Source organism: Thalassophryne amazonica, chromosome 18 (assembly GCF_902500255.1).
Source record: "Thalassophryne amazonica chromosome 18, fThaAma1.1, whole genome shotgun sequence".
In the NCBI taxonomy this organism is placed as follows: domain Eukaryota; kingdom Metazoa; phylum Chordata; class Actinopteri; order Batrachoidiformes; family Batrachoididae; genus Thalassophryne; species Thalassophryne amazonica.
The window spans coordinates 48,057,081-48,072,599 of record NC_047120.1 but is presented as its reverse complement, the minus strand read 5'-3'; the positions used below and the strand labels follow the sequence as shown (position 1 = coordinate 48,072,599).

Sequence of the window (15,519 nt, the reverse complement as noted above, 5' to 3'; positions counted from 1 at the left end):
TCTTGGTGCACAAACGCCTCCGCCGCAGTAGGTGGCGGTAATGCACCGTACTGGGCTGCAAGCCACCAATAAACTCAAAAGAAGTGTTTTTTTGGTTGTTTTGGGTGTTTAATAAATCATATTTTTGGGGACGGCGTGGTTGCTGTGAACATTAAAAGCTATGAGCTGCGTATTGTTTCCAGTAATCATACCAACCAACTTTATTTATTAAGCACTTTAAAACAACCATAATTGACCAAAGTGCTGTACAGAAAAATAAAAATCATCATAAATGACATACTTGATATAAAATTGTAAACAAAATACAACTTCTTCGTCTTTCGGCTGTTCCCGTTAGGGGTCGCCACAGCAGATCAATCGTTTCCATCTCACCCTGTCCTCTGTATCTTCCTCTGTCACACCAACCACCTGCATGTCCTCTCTCAGCACATCCATGAACCTCCTCTTTGGTCTCCCTCTTCTCCTCCTGCCTGATGGCTCCATCCTCAGCATCCTTCTCCCTATATACCCTGGGTCCCTCCTCTGCACATGTCCAAACCATCTCAATCTCGCCTCTCTGACTTTGTCTCCAAACCGTCCCACCTGAGCTGTCCCTCTGATATGTTCATTCCTAATCTTGTCCATTCTTGTCACTCCCAAAGAGAATCTCAACATCTTCAGCTCTGCCACCTCCAGCTCTGCCTCCTGTCTTTTTGTTAGTGCCACTGTCTCTAAACCATACAACATAGCTGGTCTCACTACTGTTTTGTAAACTTTCCCCTTCACTCTTGCTGATATTCTTCGGTCACAAATCACTCCTGCCACCTTTCTCCACCCACTCCACCCTGCCTGCACTCTCTTCTTCACCTCTCTAGAACTAAAATAATGAAATAAAGTGAAGCTAACGAGTGAAGCTAACGACAGCTGCTAAAATGCTAATGCTGTTAGCATACAACATTAAATCCGACCAGAGTTTCACTGCAACACCTGGAATAATCTGATTTAGCCCCCCCAAGCAGAGGATCACCCCTTTGAGTCTGGTCTGCTTGAGGTTTCTTCTTGAGAGGTAGTTTTTCCTTGCCACTGTCATCTGTGTGCTTGCTCTGGGGGTTGGTAAAGTTAAACCTTACTTGTGTGAAGTGCCTTGAGGCAACTTTGTTGTGATTTGGCACTACATAAGTGAAATAAATTAAATTCGCGTAAGATTTAGGCGTGATTATGAGTAGATGAAATATAGCATTGGTTCTCAACCAATGCTATAAGGCAGCTGACCCCAGAGGCAGCTGACAGGTACCGGCAGGCCAAGCGTAGCGCAGCCCGTGCGGTCGCAGAGGCAAAAACTCGGGTCTGGGAGGAGGACTATCGGTCGGCCTCGAAGAGATTCTGGCAAACCATCCGACGCCTCAGGAGGCGGAAGCAGCTCTCCACCAGCACTGTTTACGGTGCGGGTGGGGAGCTGTTGACCCTGACTGGGGATGTTGTCAGGCGGTGGAAGGAATACTTCGAGGATCTCCTCAATCCCATCGTCACGTCTTCCGAAGAGGAAGCAGAGACTGGGGACTCAGAGGCGGACTCATCCACTACCCGGGCCGAAGTCACCGAGGTGGTTAGAAAGCTCGGTGGCAAGGCTCCTGGGATGGATGAAGTCCATCCTGAGTACCTTAAGTCTCTGGATGTTGTGGGACTGTCTTGGCTGACACGCCTCTGCAACATCGCGTGACGATCGGGGACACTGCCTCTGGATTGGCAGACCGGGGTGGTGGTCCCTCTGTTTAAGAAGGGGGACTGGAGGGTGTGTTCCAACTATAGGGGGATCCCACTCCTCAGCCTCCCCGGTAAGGTCTATTCCAGAGTACTGGAGAGGAGAATTCGACCGATGGTCGAACCTCAGATTCAGGAGGAGCAGTGTGGTTTTCGTCCTGGTCGCGGCACACTGGGCCAGCTCTACATGCTCCATCGGGTGCTCGAGGGTTCATGGGAGTTCGCCCAACCAGTCCACATGTGTTTTGTGGATCTGGAGAAGGCATTCGACCGTGTCCCTCAGGGCACCCTGTGGGGAGTGCTCCGGGAGTACGGGGTCCAGGGTCCTTTGCTAAGGGCTATCCGGTCCCTGTACAACCGCAACAGGAGCTTGGTTCGCATTGCCGGTAGTTAAGTCAAACCTGTTTCCAGTGTGCGTTGGCCTCCGCCAGGGCTGCCCTTTGTCACCGGTTCTGTTCATTATTTTTATGGACAGAATTTCTACGCGCAGCCAGGGTGTAGAGGGGGTCTGGTTTAGGAACCACAGAATCTCGTCTCTGCTGTTTGCGGACGATGTGGTTTCTGTTGGCTTCGTCAAATCAGGACCTTCAGCGTGCACTGGGGCAGTTTGCAGCCGAGTGTGAAGCGTCCAGGATGAAAATCAGCACCTCCAAATCCGAGGCCATGGTTGTAGACCGGAAAAAGGTGCTTTGCCCTCTTCAGGTCGGTGGATTATCCTTGCCTCAAGTGGAGGAGTTTAAGTATCTCGGGGTCTTGTTCACGAGTGAGGGACGGATGGAGCGTGAGATCGATAGACGGATCGGTGCAGCATCTGCAGTGATGCGGTCGCTGTATCGGACCGGCATGGTGAAGACAGAGCTGAGTAGGGGGGGCAAAGCTCTCGATTTACCGATCGATCTACGTTCCGATCCTCACCTATGGTCATGAGATTTGGCTCATGACCAAAAGAACGAGATCGCGAGTACAAGCGGCCGAGATGAGTTTCCTCCGCAGGGTGGCTGGGCGCTCCCTTAGAGATAGGGTGAGGAGCTCAGTAACTCAGGAGGAGCTCGGAGTCGAGCCGCTGCTCCTCTACATCGAAAGGAGTCAGTTGAGGTGGCTCGGGCATCTTTTCCGGATGCCCCCTGGACGCCTCGCTGGAGAGGTGTTCCGGGCACGTCCCATTGGGAGGAGGCCCCAGGGAAGACCCAGGACACGCTGGAGGGACTACATCTCTCGGCTGGCTTGGGAACACCTTGGGGTTCCCCCGGAGGAGCTGGGGGAGGTGTGTGTGGATGGGGAGGTCTGGGCGGCTTTGCTTGCGCTACTGCGCCTGTGACCCGACTGCGGATAAAGCGGAAGAAAATGGACGGATGGATAGATGGATGGTTGGTTCTCAACCATGGCCCCCAAGGACCACCAAACCTGTACATTTTCCATCTCTCCCTGCTCTGTCAGAGGATGATTAGCTCAAATATTGCAAATCTAGATGGCCGGGAGGAATGAAGCCTGAACAGGGCCCCATCTCAGAGTTATTGAACATGCTTAAGCTAACAGGCTAATGTCGTTTATTGACATGATTTTCCACACTGGTTTCCATGACTGGTATTTTAAAAATTTGACTGGCTGATTGCCTCAGTAACCGTTGAGTACTAGTGATGTTAGCGGCACCAAGCTACCCATTTTTGCTAACACTGCTAACATACAAATTAAAAACCTAAAAATTTCACTCAGTGGAAATACTGGAGCATGGAGTTCTAGTAGGACAATTAACTAGACAGCAACCCTTTATCAAAGAAAGAAATGCTCAGAAAGGACAGACACAGTTGGTTCACAACAGTTAGCAGCCATTGGTAGCAGGACTCTGATCTCAGCCGCACACGTTAGCTGTCACTCAAAGCAGCCCCACTCTTAAATATCTTAACCTGATGAGTTATTTTTTTAAAAATTCACAAAGTTGTAATAAAGGGTGAAACTAGCTAATGACATCAAAACCCTTTTTTGCTATTATTATTTCTGCTCTAAAGTTGGACATTGTAACATGGGGGTCCTCAAGTTGCCAGTCAAGAAAGTGCAAATTCTGCCACTCTGGCATTGTCTTATTAAACAGGAGTGGAGGCTGGACGTTTGGGGCTTGGTCTTTGGTACTAGGTGGATCGCTGGGTACCACTGGATGACTATTTGTGAAATGAATGTTTATTTATGGAGATGTATAACTTGCATTGTGAGGGAATGTCAGATGTAACATCTTGGCCACGTGGTGCATTTCTGCAGGCACGATCCAGCACACAGGCTTCTCAGCGCTGATGACCCCAACAGCTGGAAAAGGCCAAGGGGACGCCTGCATTTTCCTGACTGCTGCAGATAGATGGTTATTTTTCAGGAGGGCCAATAAGACAAGCCTTAGTGAAACACTGCTCTCCCCCTCTTTTTCAGAACCATGCCTCATTGCTGGACCTTCTGTCATCCAAGATTGTTCTTTTTATTCCCTCTGTGTCTTCTATCCTTTTGTCAATTCTCAATTCTTCTCTCTTTGTTCAACTTCTGAGTGGTTCAAGGCTCCAGTCTGCGTTGATATAAGAGCTGATCTGGGCCTTCATCCTCCTGAAAGCTCAGACAGCACTCTGTCTTTATCTTAACTATCCTTCCATCGTGCATTATCAACGTTTACGGCAGTATCTCCTCTCTGAACCCATCTTTCTTCTCCCTCTTGTATCTCCCAGGGTTTTCACTCTATTTCTTAATACTGGAATTCCGCTCCTGCTATTTCTGTCTCCTCGTGGCACCTCTCGTTTCCCCAGTGAAAATTTGTAACCATTAAAATCGAACTCTTAACTACCGGGACATTACTGGGTGAATTCAATCTGCCCACAGGTGCTGGTGAAGAAACGACAACCTTTTCACAGCCAACAGACCGTGCCGGTTCAATACACTGTAGATAAGGTATATTTCATGAGGAGTGTCAATTCCTGAAGTCGTTCTCTTTCAAAGCCATCTGACTGTAAATGGTGTATATGATTTAATGTCCAATGACCACCATGTTATATGAAAAATGTCTTGCCCTGAGGAAACAAAGAACAAAATTGTCTCACTTCATCACTTTACAGAAAAATCTTGGAAGGCAATGCCATTGGCGCATTTAGCTGATAAACGAGACAACACAATTTATTCAAAAGGTCCAAACAAAAGCTGGTAACGTGAAATGTGGAAAACTGAAGGTTTTCTCACTCGGGTGACCTCAGCAGTTTGTATAAAGAAAAGAGAAAACTAACAAAGTGATGGTTATGGTTCACAATAAATCCATCTAACATACCAGTACTATGGCATGTTAGTGCACTATATATTAATATGTCACTGGATGCTGTGGAAGCTGGAGATAAGTTACACAGCAAGTGCTTCTTAATACAAAAGTTGGGAGTAGAGCCTGACAGATAGGGAGTTTTGTTTTTTTTTTCGTTTTTGCAGAGAGAAATACCGATACAGATATTAGGGACTAAAATAAATTTACAATTAGGGAATAACCCCGTTGTGTCTGATGATTTACGGATGTTCATGCTGTAATACGGTCGCAAATTGAGCTTTAAATGGATATTTGCGACCGTATAACAGCATGAACGTCCGCAAATCAGACACAACGGGGTTATTCCAATTCTAATTGAATTCCATTGTTTGCACGGTTTATTTTTCTGTAGGTAATTCGGTCGGTGAGGCTTACCGTGAGGCGGCATCGCTCCAACAGCGGTCAAGACGCAGAGTAATCCATCAAATGTGAAAATCCATCAAATCTGAAACGGTAATTCTGTATCAGAATCCACATCAGTACTTTTGTACGGTAGCTTAAATTCACCCACTGTGGAGGCGGTACGCGACTTTCTCTCTGTCTCAGGTAACAGCACCATTATAACATCTGCATAGCAGCACGCGTATCAGGTGTTGTCGAATTGTGTGTCTCGCCGCATAAATCCACAGTTCCGCGTCCTAACACTGTTGTACATGCGTGTGCATGCGCAGTTGCGGAGGGCTGGAATGACATCTTGTCAGAACACCGGTCAGGGCGAGGAGTAATACACCCAAATGTGAAACAGCTGAATATCTGCCACCATTAACCCGATATTATACGGTCTGAAATCTCGCACGATTAACTAGAGCCCGACTGATATGGATTTTTTGAGGCCGATGCCGATAATGCTATTTGGATGACAAAAATGTTGATAATCAATAAATCGGCTGATTTGCAGATAAATCAGCTGATTTTTTTTTTTTTTTTAATGAATAAAAAAGGTATGAGCTAAAAGCTGAAGCTTTGTCCTCATATTGATAAAATACATCTGATCTTGTACCTCTTTTGTGCAGTGTGATAGGGAACTACGGGGGCCGGTGATGAACACATTTAAGCAGGGGTGTAAGCAGCTCTCAGTTGAATGGAGTCAGAGCTCCATCTACTGGACAAACGGTGCAAGGACATTTTACAATGCCGACAAACATTATTTCGGTAACTGTTCTGTTTATGAGAAATTATCGGCATTCTATCGGCAAAATTTCGGCTGATAGTGAGTACTTTGAAAAGGGCTTATATCAGCCGATAATATCGGCCGGCCGATATATCAGTCGGGCTCTATGATTAACCAATCAGATTTGCGGAAATAAAATGTAATTGGAATAGAATACCAATATATCTGGCGATACAGTCATAAAAAATGACAATGATTCCTAACATTTTGTTATCATAAACTTATTACAAAGAAATGGAAGTCAGAATTGAAGTTTTACAGTTTAAACGTCATCTTTATGATAAACAACTATAAATATATGTGATGCCGGTTAATGTGTTACTCTAATCTGACTGCTTTTTTCAGTAACAAGTAATCTAACATGTTAATTTTTCCAAATCAGTAATCAGATTAAAGTTACTTGTCCAAGTCACTGTGCGTTACTATTGTTTTTGCATTACGGGTCGATCACAGCATTAAACTTGGCCCGTGGGCAGGGGTTCGGGGTTTGACTAAACTGCCTACTTTGCCCACTTTCAGCAAGCTGCAATCTTTTCATACGCGGTTTTCTGCAGCAGCTCCAAGCTGAAAAAACAGCCGTTGTCTCTCAAAGTGCGATGATGACAGCACACCTGCGCTGAGGTTTACAAAGACATTTTTATGCTTTTTCCCCTTTATTTAAAACTCTGAGCAGCTCTGTGTCCTCGCTAAAAACAGCAGATCTGTGACGCGTTAACAACTAACACTTTTTTCCACCCAAACGCCCAAACTCTCTGAGGACGACATGACATAAAACATGCTGATAAAACTTTCATACCTGTTAATCTGGACTTGTTTTCTGCTTAAATAAACATGATCCATTTCTGCTCAAACGCCAAAGCAGGGGCAAATTCAGACAGAAAGGGGGCGTGGAGCGGGGCGTGGACCCCCCCCAACACCCCTAGATTAAAGGTCCACTTTTTAAGCCTTTTTTAAACTACTAACACTATTTATAATAATAATTTCAACAACTAAAATGTTTGGAGAGAATTTAAATGTTTTTTAACAATTATAAACAATTTAGGTTACAAATGGGTAAGTTTTACAGTTACAGTGCTGTCAACATTTAAATATGAGGTCAAGAAAGATTTGTATTTTATTTTTATAAAACAAGTATTTATGTTCACCGATGTCAAAAAAGGGTGACTAAAGTGAGTATTGACAAAACAGGTCATCATTTTCATATTCAGAAGTGCCTGACTCTGTGGTATAACTCACAAACTCGCAGCTTAAAGCAGATAACCCATAAGTTGGAGAGGAAATGGCGTCTCACTAATTTAGAAGATCTTCACTTAGCCTGGAAAAAGAGTCTGTTACTCTATAAAAAAGCCCTCCGTAAAGCTAGGACATCTTACTACTCATCACTAATTGAAGAAAATAAGAACAACCCCAGGTTTCTTTTCAGCACTGTAGCCAGGCTGACAAAGAGTCAGAGCTCTGTTGAGCCGAGTATTCCTTTAACGTTAACTAGTAATGACTTCATGACTTTCTTTGCTAATAAAATTTTAACTATTAGAGAAAAAATTACTCATAACCATCCCAAAGACGTATTATCTTTGGCTGCTTTCAGTGATGCCGGTATTTGGTTAGACTCTTTCTCTCCGATTGTTCTGTCTGAGTTATTTTCATTAGTTACTTCATCCAAACCATCAACATGTCTATTAGACCCCATTCCTACCAGGCTGCTCAAGGAAGCCCTACCATTATTTAATGCTTTGATCTTAAATATGATCAATCTATCTTTATTAGTTGGCTATGTACCACAGGCTTTTAAGGTGGCTGTAATCAAACCATTACTTAAAAAGCCATCACTTGACCCAGCTATCTTAGCTAATTATAGGCCAATCTCCAACCTTCCTTTTCTCTCAAAAATTCTTGAAAGGGTAGTTGTAAAACAGCTAACTGATCATCTGCAGAGGAATGGTCTATTTGAAGAGTTTCAGTCAGGTTTTAGAATTCATCATAGTACAGAAACAGCATTAGTGAAGGTTACAAATGATCTTCTTATGGCCTCAGACAGTGGACTCATCTCTGTGCTTGTTCTGTTAGACCTCAGTGCTGCTTTTGATACTGTTGACCATAAAATTTTATTACAGAGATTAGAGCATGCCATAGGTATTAAAGGCACTGCACTGCGGTGGTTTGAATCATATTTATCTAATAGATTACAATTTGTTCATGTAAATGGGGAATCTTCTTCACAGACTAAGGTTAATTATGGAGTTCCACAAGGTTCTGTGCTAGGACCAATTTTATTCACTTTATACATGCTTCCCTTAGGCAGTATTATTAGAAAGCATTGCTTAAATGTTCATTGTTACGCAGATGATACCCAGCTTTATCTATCCATGAAGCCAGAGGACACACACCAATTAGCTAAACTGCAGGATTGTCTTACAGACATAAAGACATGGATGACCTCTAATTTCCTGCTTTTAAACTCAGATAAAACTGAAGTTATTGTACTTGGCCCCACAAATCTTAGAAACATGGTGTCTAACCAGATCCTTACTCTGGATGGCATTACCCTGACCTCTAGTAATACTGTGAGAAATCTTGGAGTCATTTTTGATCAAAATATGTCATTCAATGCGCATATTAAACAAATATGTAGGACTGCTTTTTTGCATTTGCGCAATATCTCTAAAATTAGAAAGTTCGTGTCTCAGAGTGATGCTGAAAAACTAATTCATGCATTTATTTCCTCTAGGCTGGACTATTGTAATTCATTATTATCAGGTTGTCCTAAAAGTTCCCTGAAAAGCCTTCAGTTAATTCAAAATGCTGCAGCTAGAGTGCTAACAGGGACTAGAAGGAGAGAGCATATCTCACCCATATTGGCCTCTCTTCATTGGCTTCCTGTTAATTCTAGAATAGAATTTAAAATTCTTCTTCTTACTTATAAGGTTTTGAATAATCAGGTCCCATCTTATCTTAGGGACCTCATAGTACCATATCACCCCAATAGAGCGCTTCGCTCTCAGACTGCAGGCTTACTTGTAGTTCCTAGGGTTTGTAAGAGTAGAATGGGAGGCAGAGCCTTCAGCTTTCAGGCTCCTCTCCTGTGGAACCAGCTCCCAATTCAGATCAGGGAGACAGACACCCTCTCTACTTTTAAGATTAGGCTTAAAACTTTCCTTTTTGCTAAAGCTTATAGTTAGGGCTGGATCAGGTGACCCTGAACCATCCCTTAGTTATGCTGCTATAGACTTAGACTGCTGGGGGGTTCCCATGATGCACTGAGTGTTTCTCTTTTTGCTCTGTATGCACCACTCTGCATTTAATCATTAGTGATTGATCTCTGCTCCCCTCCACAGCATGTCTTTTTCCTGGTTCTCTCCCTCAGCCCCAACCAGTCCCAGCAGAAGACTGCCCCTCCCTGAGCCTGGTTCTGCTGGAGGTTTCTTCCTGTTAAAAGGGAGTTTTTCCTTTCCACTGTCGCCAAGTGCTTGCTCACAGGGGGTTGTTTTGACCGTTGGGGTTTTTCCGTAATTATTGTATGGTCTTGCATTACAATATAAAGCGCCTTGGGGCAACTGTTTGTTGTGATTTGGCGCTATATAAATAAAATTGATTGAATTGATTGATTGATATTGAGGTGGCGGGTGTGGGTGGGAGTGTTGTCAGTAGCTACAAAAAGTAACTCGTAATTTAACTTAGTTACTTTCAAAATTGAGTAATCGGTAAAGTAAACAAGTTACTTTTTCAAGAAGTAATCAGTCATTTGATTACTTTTTCAAAGTAACTGTGGCAACACTAAAACAACCAACCAATGTATATCACGTCACATCACTCAGCATTTGCATAAAATAGTCTATCTTGGCACAGCCCAGCTGACAGCATAGGAACCACTTCTCTTCTTGCTGTAAAATGCCCACTCTGACTGAAAATGAATGGCAGCTAGTCACGTTTCTTCTGTCTCTTGTAGCTAATGCGACCAAGAGGTGATGGGGGTCCCAGCCATGCTTGAAAGCATTATAAACAACTTGAGCTCTTGGTGAAATTCTATTTTACCTGCATCAATGTTAAATGTCCACCAGGTGGAACTATTGCTCCACTTCAAGAACCTTGTGTACAGGCTGACGACAAACTTGTTGCTATAAGTAGTAGATGTCGTTGAAGCGCCCTCTGCTTAATTACAGTTTACAACACCCAAAGTGTTTTCTGCATTGTTTATGTAGTAAGATTAAAGTATTCATATTGGCTAAAATAACGCCAATACCAATATGTTCATGAAAGGCTCATATCAGCTGATATTATTGGCCAACTGGACCAGCTCTAGTTAGCAGTAATTCTTCTTCATTGGCTGCTCCATCGGGGGTCACAATCTCCCCCTGTCCTCGACATCTTCTGTCACACTAACTGCCTGCATGTCCCCTCGTAAACTTCCTCTTTGGCTTTGATCTTCTCTGCCTGCCTGGTAGCTCCATCCTCAGCATCCTTTTCCAGATATACGCCATGTTCCTCCTTTTCACATACACAAACCATGTCAATCTCACCTGTGTTACTTTTGTCTCCTAACCACCCTACCTGTGCCATCCCTCTGTTGTGCTCATTCTAAATCCTGTCCATTCTCATCACTCCCAAAGAAAAGCACGGCATTTTCAGTTCTCCAGTCTGTCTGCACCCTCTTCTTCACCTCACTACTATACACTCCATTCCTTTGAAGAGTTAACCCTAAATATTTAATTTCCTCTATCTATTCCTTGGAACCACAACATTTCACTTGCTCCCTCCCATTCATACACATATCCCCCCATTGTACTCTGACTGATTTTCATTCCCCTTCTCTCCAGAGAGTACCACCACCTCCACAGGCTCATCAAAGCCTGCCCCATACTCTCACTACAGAACAAAGTGCCAGATGCAAACATTATAGTCCACAGAAACTCCTATTTGACCTCGTACTTGTCAATCAAGAAAGGGCCCAGACCTGATACCGGGTGCCATCCCACATCCACCTAATTTAGCAAATATTAAATCAAAAATCAGCATGTAATCCTCCATTCCTCAACCCCCCAAAATGTTTTTACATCTTTTTTGGGGGAAAGGGAGGGGGGCCAAGTCTTAGTTAGAGTTGAGGGGTGTAGAGACCAGACCCCCCCCCCCCCCCCCCCCCACCACCACCCACTTCCTCAATTCAAACTGGGCTCCTGATGGTACAATACTGAAATATGTATACTGCTGTCTGAATGAGCTGCTCTGTTTCTTTTATTTTCTCTCTCTGTCATTTAAAATAGACATTTCTCCTCTCGTGTTTGTGTCATAATGCTCAGACAGGAAAAATATCATGTAATATTCCATTGTCCCGGGGACTCACAGTAAGCAAGTGGGAGCATTGATGACGTTTACATCACGTGACTGGTGCAAAAATCAGTAAAAATACAAATATCCAAGGGAGAATGAGATCAGGGCCATGTCCAAAAAGACGACAACAAAATATGTAACAGGAGTCGAAGAGAAACATCTGTCACTAAGTATCATCGCTGAAACTGTGAGACAAATTCAACACATTCAGACATAAAGCTTTTCATGTGAGGTCCTCCCTCCTGGATGGCCACCTAAACCAAACGCAGTATTTCCAGTGGGTGAGTAGACATTAGACTTTATTCAAAGTTCATATGAGAAAACAACTTCTGTCACAAATACACAGTGGGGAAAAAAAAACCCTGCACAATACCTGGGAATAAGCAAAAATATTGGTGCATTTTTTTCTACCAGATTAGAAAAGTGCTTCTTAACAGTGGCTAAGATTCTCTTCATTGTGTTGATGCCACGATCATCAGCCATGACCCTGGACAGAAGTCTGAGCAGCACAGCGACAACAGGAAAAACACTTTTTGGGTTAACTCTTCAAACAACGCTCAATAATGAGCATCTTTTGCTGAAGTGGCAACCTCATTATGACAGCTTGCATCGGAAGAGCTGCTTTTCACTCCCGTTAAATGGCTGATTTATCGCTCTCTCCCGCTTTCCTGTAAATCCACCATGAGATTAATTACTGTATGTAATGAGAGTACAATTACTCGAGGCAACATCTGAACCCAATACCTGATCCTAGGATCAGCAACCCTGTCTGAGGAAGCAAGTTCTGTATAGGCCCTTTTTCAATATAGATTTTAGTATAAACACTTTCTGAAGACCAATTCTACATTTTTCAATAAAGAACATGCTTTTATCTGAAATCAATGCAAATGAAAGCACATTTTATGGTCAGTCCCTCATTTTATTTGTCAAACCCCTATTGGTACCCTGATGCTTATCCTAAAGCTGTGGTAAGCTTTGAGGCATTAGCATTTTTAAGATGGCCTTGTTGAGTTGGCATCGTCTAACATAACAGTTTATTGTACCATATTTCTTGTCTGCTTGAGAGTTGTTTGATGGCTCTGCGACATTTATCAACATGAGCTTACAGTTTGCAACATACATTCTCCTCAGTTGCCTGGTAAATTAACCCAGGCACTTCAGAGCAATCACTGCATCTCTCAATAATGCAGTACTGTAAGCTAGTGGGAGGAGCGGATCACTTTAGTCATGGAGAGCACACTTGCTTCATGGGTATTTGGCACAACCTGCTACAGAGAATGTATATATACCGTGCAAAAATGTAGACCCTGCAACCCCATTTTTTCAGATGTATTTCCAACAACAAAAGAAAAAAGAAATGCCAACTTATATTTAGAACAATATGGTATATACTGGAAAGAAAGTGCAAGAAAATTAATGTCTACCATCCATCACGAGCCCACATCATGGTTGAGCTACATCTGGAAAAATGCTTTGTGATGTCAAAGAAGCAGTTTTTGTGGACTGAATAACCAGAAGCCTTCCTTCTTTGCATAGTGTTAAATATGCAGAATTCTCAGCTCCTCTGAAATATCTCCTTCACTTATCCTAGTCCATCTGCCAGCTCTCTCTCCTCAGAGCTCCCGCTCTTCATTCTCCTACAATAACTGCTCCCTTTGGTCACTTCCATTATCCTGTTCCCACCTACTTGATGTCCTTATTCTCATCCCCATATCCATCTTTTCCCTACTTGGAACATCCAATTCCCTCCATCTCGCCTTCTCCCAGGCAAGCAGTGTGAACGCACGCCGTGTGCTCCTAGTATCCTCTCATCTAAATGGACTGTGCGGCCTTGATGTATCTGATTCCTGCAGACGGGAGGTAAGCGCTAACCTTTCTCCCACTTCAGCACCTCACCAGCTCCTGCTATTTGTTTTCACAACACAAATATGCTTAGTCCTTAGTCACGGCACAAATCTCAACGCCTCCATGTCCCAAATTTAACACGGGGGGGAACTAGTGCCAAAGCGTTCTAGCGGTATCATATCAGATTAATGCCTGAGTGAAAGATAAAGCCTGGGGGGGTGAAACTATTGAGAACATCCCCTGATATCTGTCTGTGCTAATGAATATGATTAAATGTAAGATGCTGCAGGATGTTCTGATGCAGTTATGAAAAAATTATATTCTTAGACCCCTCACTGTTAAAGCACATCACTCAAAGGAAATATTTCATACCCTGGTAGCATTAATTTCTCAAACGCCAGCACTGTGGAGCCAAAAATTGAACTTACATGTCCGGAAGCGGTGGTGTGGGCGCGTGGCCGGGCCCTTGGCTGGGCGCCCGTGGTTCCACCGTGACGTAGGTTTGACCGGTGCCGCAGGCTGAGAGCTGGTCGGCTGCACCTTGGTGGAGGACTTCAGAGGAACAGTGGTTGTGGTGGACGCTGTTGTGGTGACGGTAGCGGAAGGCTGTCCCGGCTTTGCGTTGACTGGTCCGTCACGTCCGTTACCATGGCTGACTTTTCTGACAGTGCTGCGCGGGGTGACTTCCTTAACGTTAGGCGGAGGGGTGAGTCGAGTGGTGCGAGTGGTGTAGCCGGTCACCGCAGTCCCGCTAACGCGGGTGCCGACACGGTTGTGAAGGTGTGGCGCGCGGTTGCCATCTCCATGGCAGCACTGCCGTTGCTGAGTGGTTTGCCGGAGGTCCCGATCGAGTTCTCGGAGCGGGAGCGGTACCGTCGGCGGCTAGCGGTGTGGTTGTCGACACCATTGCCGTGGTAGAGGCAGCTGAAGTGGTGGCGGTAGAAATTTCGGACCCTTTGGGCATGGCACTGGGATTGGAGAGGAATATAGGGTCCTGTCCAATGCTACCTTTTGGATCCACCAGATCAGTGGGGACATAGTCTTGAACGGATCCAACCACAATCCATTTGAGCAACATGAGACTGAGGCCTAGTCCCACAAAGCCCATCACCAGGGGCACGGCACACAGCCAGGTCTGCTGGCGAGGCCACACGGCGCAGGGGCCGCAACGGAGCGGGGCGGGAGCTCGGGGAGAAGCGTGTTCGGCTCCCGGCTCCTCCAGCGTCATGGCTGCTAGGGTGCTCGAACCGGAGCGCTCGCTCATCCTGCCAGATCGTTGTGTCTCTTTAGGGTCTTAAGAGGTCAGACGGGTTGCCAGATGACAGAAGGGCCAAAACGATGAAGGGGACGGACGGGGTGCAGGGGGAGGAGCTGGGCCGAACATTTTAAGAAAGCAACACACAAGAACCTGTTGTATATGTACATGCACAAACACAAAAACAGAACACAAACCACTCACAGTCACGCACTCCTAATTAAAAGCTGGCACAGCACTCAAACACAAGCAATTTAAACCGACACGCCCTCTGGCGGACAACAAACCAAACACACACACACACACACACACACACACAGGTTCCTCACAGGCGTGAGAACGTCTGACTGCAGCTCAGCAGTGATAAATCCTCAAAACATGTTTCACTCCCTTGTTAGGAAAAAAAAAAAAAAAAAAATCAAAAAGATCGGAGGTGGAAATCGATCCGTGGCGTGACGAGCTGTAAATCCACGGCACGAGGCAGCACCCTTCACTCTTAATTACCTTTATAATCACCATCCGTGCGTTCTCGGGCACTTTTATTTCTCTTGCTGCAGGTGCGTGCTGCAAGTTTCCTCCATCTCCAGCCGCCTCCTGTTCTTTTTTTTTTTTTTTTTTCCTTTAAATATATAAATAGCTGCGTGTTAGCAGCTGCGGCGGGGCGCAGACGGTAAATCCAGCACGGAGAGCCGCCCAAAGTGGGACCAGACACAGCCGAGAGGGGCTCCGACAGGAAGAAAGGCTGGATAATCCCCAAAACTCGATCCCTGCTCCGACCACCCAACTCCTGAGAGCAGCGCGCTGCGCCTCCACACGGCGTTTGCAGTCGCGGCGGCGGCGGAGCAGGTGGAGAAATCGAGCTTC

General features: G+C 44.9%; 1 protein-coding gene across 1 annotated transcript in view; it reads right to left on the bottom strand.

Annotated features, from left to right (window-relative positions):
- nrg3b (neuregulin 3b) overlaps positions 1 to 15,254 on the bottom strand; it is a 613,393-nt gene extending 598,139 nt beyond the window's left edge. Inside the window, 2 exon segments of the mRNA XM_034193122.1 lie at positions 13,829 to 14,217; positions 14,219 to 15,254. Of these exon segments, the coding sequence (XP_034049013.1) occupies positions 13,829 to 14,217; positions 14,219 to 14,664 (835 nt within the window). The 5' untranslated portion in view covers positions 14,665 to 15,254.
- Between the last annotated feature and the right edge of the window lie 265 nt (positions 15,255 to 15,519).